Consider the following 8,209-nt stretch of genomic DNA (forward strand, 5'->3'; position numbering starts at 1 on the left):
AGGAAATGCATCCTGGGATTAATATTAATACAACATAAACATAATATTATAACTTATATATGTACAAAATGATGCAGTTATTGCGTGCTATAGTCAGAATGTGTGATCCTGTTGTGGATGCGCTCTTCCCATAACAACGCGCTGAAACACGGCAACTAAACCCAAAGAATTCACAACGTTTTATTATAATAATGTTCTCATTAGAATGTTATATACACGACATTCCCAATCATAGTTATTAATGTTGTGCACTGCTGTTTGAGCTGCGTGCGCTGAGCTAAAGATGATCACCGGTAAACTGAAGCGCTCTTTTAACTTAACCAAACGCATTCTATGAGATAAATCAGATATACATCAAATAAACACAATATTACAATGTACAATTGCACAAAAGGCTGCAAACGAACAGCGCGCATCTGAAGTGTCTCTGAAGGAAATAATGCATTATTTATCGGCTTTAAGATATCGGCCAAATTTTCTTATCAGGCCGATACCAATAACAGAAAAAATGAGCCGATATGGGCCGATACCGATATGGTGGCCGATATATCGTGCATCCCTACTGGGAATAATACAATTACTATACTGTGCACTTACTCAGTGTGATTTTCCAGCGAACTCAAGTATATACTGTGTACTATGCTAGTATGCATTCTGTTCTGAACACAGCCATTTTGTGTGTGTGTGTGTGTGTGTGTTCTCCTTGACTATGTATGTGAGTGATTATAGTTGCCCTTTGAGTTAATGTGAAAAAGCAGTTATGAATATTAAGGTTTTTCATTTTTTACAGCTCTTGGAAAGGATTTTGTATTCCTGGAATGACTGAAATAAGTGAGAGAGAGAGAGAGAGAGAGAGAGAGAGAGAGAGGGAGAGCTGAGAGGGAAAAGAGGGAGTGAAATGAAAAAGGAGGCGAGAGAGGAAAATATCTATCTGTCATTGCCTTTGGTTTATAAGCCATTTGTTTTGTGTATTGATGTCATTTCCCATGCAGGACGGGTCACGTGCTGCAGTTTAATTCTGTGGGTCAGGGGTTTGAGGTTTGTTTAAATCCCTGCCATAGCAATACTGAAGCGTGCTTTAGCAATCACGGTCTTCACGGCTTTAGCAAACGGTCTGACAGAGAGAGATGGAGCGCAGGAAAGATGGACAAAATGAGTGAAGGAAAAGAAGATGGATAGACAGAAAGGAAGTTAAGGCAATAAGAGGAAAACAGCAAGACAGTACAAAACAATAAGTCTGAGAGATTGAATTGCTGTGACACAGAGATGAGAGACACGATTACTGATCAGACAGATAAAGAAGCCATATTGAATTTTCACTCTGCACACTTTCGCTGACTTTTAAAATGCCACTTTGCTGTCTGCAAACTCCAAGACAATGCCTTAATTAAAAGAAAAATATGAAATGGCATTCACAACATTTTTAATATGCCATATTTTCAACTGAAATGAAATACTGAGTAAGAGATGGATGAATTTCATGAAAACAAAAACTGGAAAATAATAGTTACAGTAAAGATAGTCTTTAGGCTACCATTTCATTCTCGTTACTGTAAAAAAATATTTTAAATATTTTAAATATTAAAATAAATATTAAATTTAATTAATATTTATAAATAATTAAATATATGTGTATAGTGTGAATATAAATAAACCTAAAATTTGGTTTATTTTATTAATGCACAATATAATTTTCTTTCTTTTTTCTTTCTTTCATTAGGCTAAAATAAGAAATGTTTTCCATTATATTTGGATAATAAAAGTGGATTATGACATTAATTCATTAATTTTTTCATTTAAGAAAACATTCAATATATTAATTTTTTTATTTACCTGTACGATCTTGCTTAAATAATTTCAGGGATGAAAATGTTATTATATGTTTAATGAAGGATTATAATTGTTTTAAGAATATCTTGCATTGATGTATTGTGTGCAGAATGACCGGAAAGATTTATTAAGACAGTACACAGGATCATTTCTGACTTCACTTTGCCTTTATGTTTTACCCAGAGAAGGCCAAGCTAAACATGCTTGACAAATTTGCTCTCTACTGTAAATATTGCAGCAATCAGAAGTGTCATAGCTGTTTAACTGTGCATGTGTGATTTGTGCACAGCTTAGCGGTCATCAATCAGTGATCCAATGGCCTCTCAGAGTTAAATGTCAGCTAATGTAGTCTCGACATTAACAGCGAATGCCCTCAGGTTAACCGTACCGAGCAGATTATATTCAGCCACAGATTTTAGAATACTATGAGTGTGTTGTGTGATAGTCTGTCACATGCAGCTTTGTGTAACTGAGCCGGTTAGGTAGTTAGTGTAGACTAGCTGTGGCATTAAACTGTAGTACTTTTACAAGTAAACTGGTTTTCATAGTGGTGGCTAATAATTGAGGTGCCAATTTATTTATTTAAAAAAAATACTTTATTTTATTTATTTTTTTTGCCTTTCCAGCTTTAATCAATTTATTTGTTTGTAAACAAAAAAGTTTGAAAACATAACAATAGATAAAATTGATAGGAAGTATTCATTCATTCATTCATTCCTTTCCAGCTTTATTTATTTATTTCCCTTTCCAAATGTAATCAATTTAGTTATTTATAATAAATAACGTTTTTTATTTATTTTGCCCATTCAGCTTTAATCACTTCAGTTTGTTATTTGTCGTCTGAAAGCAGACAATAAAGTAAAACAAATTTAAAATAAATGCATTTATTTATTTTTGTTTGTTTATATATTTAACATTTCCAAATGTATTCAGTGTAGTTGTTTGTAGTGTGAAAAGCAAACAATAAAATAAAGTAACATAAAATAAAATTAAAAAAATTAAAGTAAAGTAAAATAAAATAAAATAAAGTAAAATTGGGTAGCACAGTTCTGTTTTTATTTAGGAATCAGGTTCAGTTGCTTTTGTGGATTTCTCCAGGTGGCTTTATTTATTTATTTATTACAAAATGTATTTGCCATTCTGACACAAATCCATTTTGTTCATAGCCTGAACAGCAACTAAATAAATAAATATGCTTCAAACCACATTCCTGTGTGGAGTGAATTTGATTGAAATCTGATGTATTAAAATGTGTTTCAGTCTGAATTGTTAGATCAAAACTTGTTTTTCAGGATACTTCATACACAATGCACATAATACAGTTGTGTTAGATTTCACCATTTTTACTCAGTCCTACTCCATATTTCAAACTTTGCAGCTTTCACTATATAGTAAATAGTAAGTGTGTAATTTTGCGCCTCTAATGGCAACAATAACAGAGTTGCAGTGATACTGATCATTGCCAAACATTGCAGCTCTGTTTAGTGCTGCTAGTGGTGCAGAAATTGCAGACTTAAACTTCAACAACAAACATCGCTTTACACTTAATATCTTGGAACAATTTGTTTTGTATTAAATGGAGGTCTTATAATCTTACTCATAAGCACGACTGTGACTTAAAATGCATGAAAAGCATAGGATGCCGTATATATGTGGATAATATCCCTCACGCAAGTTTGGTCAATAAGACATAGTGTTTAATACGGTTTGAATTGGCACCCTGGAGTGGAGTGTCATTTGGCGCTTGCATTACTCCTAATGGTGTAGCCATTAAACGCAACTGCCGTTGAATTAGACTCACCTCTCAAGCGCTCGCTCTGTTATTTCTATAACATTAGGTACATTACCGCAGCTAGCCTATTAGTCGTTTAAGCCTCAGTTTAAAAGCTTTCGAATGCAGTCAATGAAAGGTATGTAATTGATATTTTCGAAGGCTTTATATGAGGGCTCTTTTGTCGAGAGTCGAGTGATAGAGATCGTCTGGAATTTTGCCCGCGTTCCCACTGGAAACGAGTGGGAGTTTTTGCACCTTAAGCCCGGAGACGGGCGGCAGGTGTTCGTGGGTGAGTCTGGACGCAGATCAGGTGAATCTCCCCAGGAGAATCACGAAGAACAGGGCTTGAGAGCGTGAATCACCTGTGTGGGAGCTGCTCTATTTACACTACGTCCGATGGTGTCCGAAAATGGAGATTGAAAACAATATCGCGCTCCCACGCATGATTAAATCAGTAGCTCACGCGGAATGGAATATTCTGGCTAATCTTTTACTCGCTCTCATGTCGTTCCAAACCTTTCTTTCTTTTGTGCTGAACAAAAGGAGATACTTAGAGGAATGTGCATGCTGCTCTTGTCCAAAAAGGCAAAAAAGCACCGTAAAACTAGTCTTGCGTATGCAATTTGACAGATTCTTTGGACTTCAAGATATATTTTTTCAGTTTGTCTGTTGCACAAGAATATAGCCCATGATTTTCAGGGTTGGTGCACTGAAACACATTCTCAGTTCAGAACTGAATTGAGAATGCCTTGCAGAGTTGCAATTTGAATTTTTTCTTATGGTATAAGAATTCAGTTTTTTTTGTTCAAGTGGATTGATTGATTGATTGATTGATTGATTGATTGATTGATTTATTAGATTAATTATGTTTTTTTACACGTCTGAAATAAATTGCAATCAAAATCAAATAAATTGTTATTAATTATTTTTTATATAAATTATTTCATATATTATATATTTTATTATATTAATAATTCATATAGATTAATTATGTTTTTTTACACGTCTGAAATAAATTGCAATAAAAATCAAATAAATTGTTATTAATTATTTTTTATATCAATTATTTCATATATTATATATTTTATTATATTAATAATTCATATATTATAAATATTACTATTAATTTGAGAAATTATTTTAATATAAATTGTACATACAATTACAACTTGTACCACACCACTTTCATATGTGGAGTGAATTTGATTTAATCGTTTCGATCTGAATGGTCAGTTTGGAACTTGTGCACAAACTTATAGTAAATAGAATTCAAATGTATAGAAGTAGAATGTAAATTCATTCAAATTCAAAGAAATTCATAAAACGAGAAAAGTAAAGTTTGAATGTCTGATAGATAGATGGACAGACAGACAGTTAGACATTTAATTTCCCAAAATGCATCTGTGTTGAATTTCTTTAAATTATAGGACTGCAAATTCCCATAAGGATCATTCCAGTTCAACTTTCTGTGTAATGTGGCAATTCAACACACTCATGAATTGATAGGGAACCGATTCTTCAGTTCTGAGTTTCTTGAGCAATTTTTTGTTACCCTGTATGGGAAAGAAATGGAAGAATTTCATGTCCGGTTGTCCTTTCATTATTTTGCTGGCATCTCAACTGTGAGCCTCAAGCAAAGTGGCTCTCGTTAGAAGAACAGCTCGTTCAGACTCTGGAGACACGGTCTGGACAGTTCTAGCGATTATTACTGGAAAAACTTTTGCCAACTTTCCTCCGTCTTTATCCGGACAAACTCTCTGAAGCTGTCAGGTGTTTGTATCTCCTTCATGAGCACAGGTACCCTGTATGGGAAAGAAATGGAAGAATTTCATGTCCGGTTGTCCTTTCATTATTTTGCTGGCATCTCAACTGTGAGCCTCAAGCAAAGTGGCTCTCGTTAGAAGAACAGCTCGTTCAGACTCTGGAGACACGGTCTGGACAGTTCTAGCGATTATTAGTGGAAAAACTTTTGCCAACTTTCCTCCGTCTTTATCCGGACAAACTCTCTGAAGCTGTCAGGTGTTTGTATCTCCTTCATGAGCACAGGAAGTGAGAACTGCATAGGGCAGATAAAAACTCCACTCTCACTTCCAGATGGGGAGAGCATCTTTTCCACAGTTTTACTAGGATCAGCTACTTATAAAATTTGCATGGTCCACATTTAACCAATTAGTAGTGCTGATGCAATCAATATGCAGCCAGTTAAACACATGCTTCCTTTAGACGGCAACATGTTGGACTGGAGTCTGTTGCTGCAACTCAGAATTTCCTGCATCCTGTTTGGAAAAGTGCAATAGTGTGCAAATTTAAGTAGGAATATCCCACATCTCACTTGATAATATTAGGCTGCATCCTAATTTGCAAACTCTGCATTCTTAGTAGTATGCAAAATTAGCATTAGTGCATCATTTGGTGTACTATTTTCAAAATATGCATGGTGCTTGGACTAATATTGACCATACAGGTGTTACTTATTAGCATTGCATAAAAAAAACATGATTTAAGATGCACTAAGGCTAATTTTGCATACTGCTAAGAATGCATATGCAATTTAGGATGCAGCCTAATATTGTTTGTACTGTAACACCATTGCTACTTTAGTATATTGTTGAGATTTAGAAAATAATGAAGTGTACTTTATTGCCTAATATTACTTAAAATCATGGTGTGCTATATTAGGGATGGTTATTTTGTTTTAAATGTTTCACAATAAATTTCAAAAAAGATGTGTGAACCTACAAATGAATGATTTAAAAAAATAATGCACACAAACACTTGCATGCAAACACAAATAGTTTGCAACAAAAAGTTTTTTTTCATATGGAAACACACTTTGATGACTTTGTCATACTATATACTCAAAAGTACATACTTTCCATTATCAGTGAAGCACATACTTAGTGTGTAGTAGAAGAATGCAAATTGTGCCGCAGCCTGTGAGTCAGTGTAGTGGAAAGTGAATCTGTTCGTGAGTGTAGATTTCTGTGAAACATCTGTCACACCGACTTTCTGGGAAAAGTTTGCTGACATATTGAGCAGGTTGAAGTGAATTATCACCATTAGCACAGAGGAGTGGGTTGTTTCTGTAGAGCCGGAGCTTTTCAGTGATGATGACGCATGTAATGAATCTATAACATGCTGAGCGGCCCACGTGTTCTGAGAACTGTGTCAAGAGACGATTTGTCCTACGTTAAAAATAATACATCAACAATTTTATGTAAGATTTGTACGATTCCAGTGCTGCATTTATTTGTGCTAATTTGTAAAGATTTTTTTCTCCTTGTTATAACTTGAAATGAAGTAAATAAACTGATTAGGCAGCATTTCCAGAAAATAATAGTATAATGCATGTTGTTTTAGATAAATTGCAATAATTGCATTGCATTTTATCTCAAATGAAATATGTACTCTTGTGTTTCTCCTTTTACTACCAATGAAACTTGTTGACAAATACTTTGGAAAAGGGATTCCTGCAGTTTGACGTGCTGTTCTCCATCTAAATTGATCAAAATCATGTGCTAATTCATTTAAAATTATTATAAATTATTATTCGTGCAGCATGTGCTCATATTAATTGAGAAACTTCATGGAATATTTGTACTTTTAAAAATTCATTTCTCACACCTCATAGCCTTTTTTAAAATGAACTAGTGAAGACAAAGAAGTGTTTGAAAATGTGGATTGCTCCATCATCCAGAAACACTTTGAGTTTTAAGCTCTGAAATAAAAAGCAAAGTCTCAGCCATCATTTGAATAATGATGCGTCTGCAACAGTTTGAAGTAGAAACGTAAAAATAATCATTCAGATTTTACTTAAAAGCGCAAATCTTGTGTTTCTGAGTTGAAGTGACCCAAAATGATTTTACCTTACATACACATTTTTACCCAAAATCGTAATGTTGATTTTAAAACAGTTGTCATTTTAGATTTCAGACATCAGTTCATTTGTGTACTGTCACCCAAGATCCTTCACCTTTGACATTTGTATCTTTCTTTCTTTCAGAGATTGGCTAGAGAAGCTGAAGACATCCAACGAGAACATTCATGGCAAGATGCAATCAAAGTGAGAATTTCTTTCAGTAATTCATTAATAATTATCCTACTGCCACAGACATTATTAAGTTTTATTTTAGTATCATTGATATACTAATAAGGGTTTTGATAATATTTTGAATTTGATAGAATTTTTACATTTTTTGTTTTCATTTAAATTGTATGTTTTAGTAAAACAAAATTAAAAATTGAAGTGTTTTTGTCTTCTTTTTTTTTTGTATGTAGTGTCTATATAGTTTTTAATTTTACGTTTTTACTTTATTTATTTAGTTTGTTATTTTAGTACTTGAAGTTAAACTAAACTAAATGTTTATTAGTAGCTTAAATAATTTTTAAGTGTTTTTATATATTTTATTTTATTTCAGTCAATGTTTATTTGAAATAATATTTTTTAAGGTTTTATTTTTATTTAATGATAAAAATAAACCGCCATGTAAGACCTTTCCAAAGCAGGAATGAAAAGTTTGTCAGATAGATAGATAGATAGATAGATAGATAGATAGATAGATAGATAGATAGATAGATAGATAGATAGATAGATAGATAGATACA

The 8,209-nt window shown here is 33.2% G+C and overlaps 1 protein-coding gene across 1 annotated transcript in view; it reads left to right on the top strand.

Annotated features, from left to right (window-relative positions):
- LOC107595439 (voltage-dependent calcium channel subunit alpha-2/delta-2-like) overlaps nt 1-8,209 on the top strand; it is a 205,684-nt gene that overhangs the window by 72,179 nt on the left and 125,296 nt on the right. The window contains exon 4 of the mRNA XM_016285843.1: nt 7,608-7,667. Within this exon, the coding sequence (XP_016141329.1) occupies nt 7,608-7,667 (60 nt within the window). The remainder of the gene's footprint in view (nt 1-7,607; nt 7,668-8,209) is intronic.

Source organism: Sinocyclocheilus grahami, unplaced genomic scaffold, assembly GCF_001515645.1.
Source record: "Sinocyclocheilus grahami isolate Dianchi unplaced genomic scaffold, SAMN03320097.WGS_v1.1 scaffold202.1, whole genome shotgun sequence".
In the NCBI taxonomy this organism is placed as follows: Eukaryota; Metazoa; Chordata; class Actinopteri; order Cypriniformes; family Cyprinidae; genus Sinocyclocheilus; species Sinocyclocheilus grahami.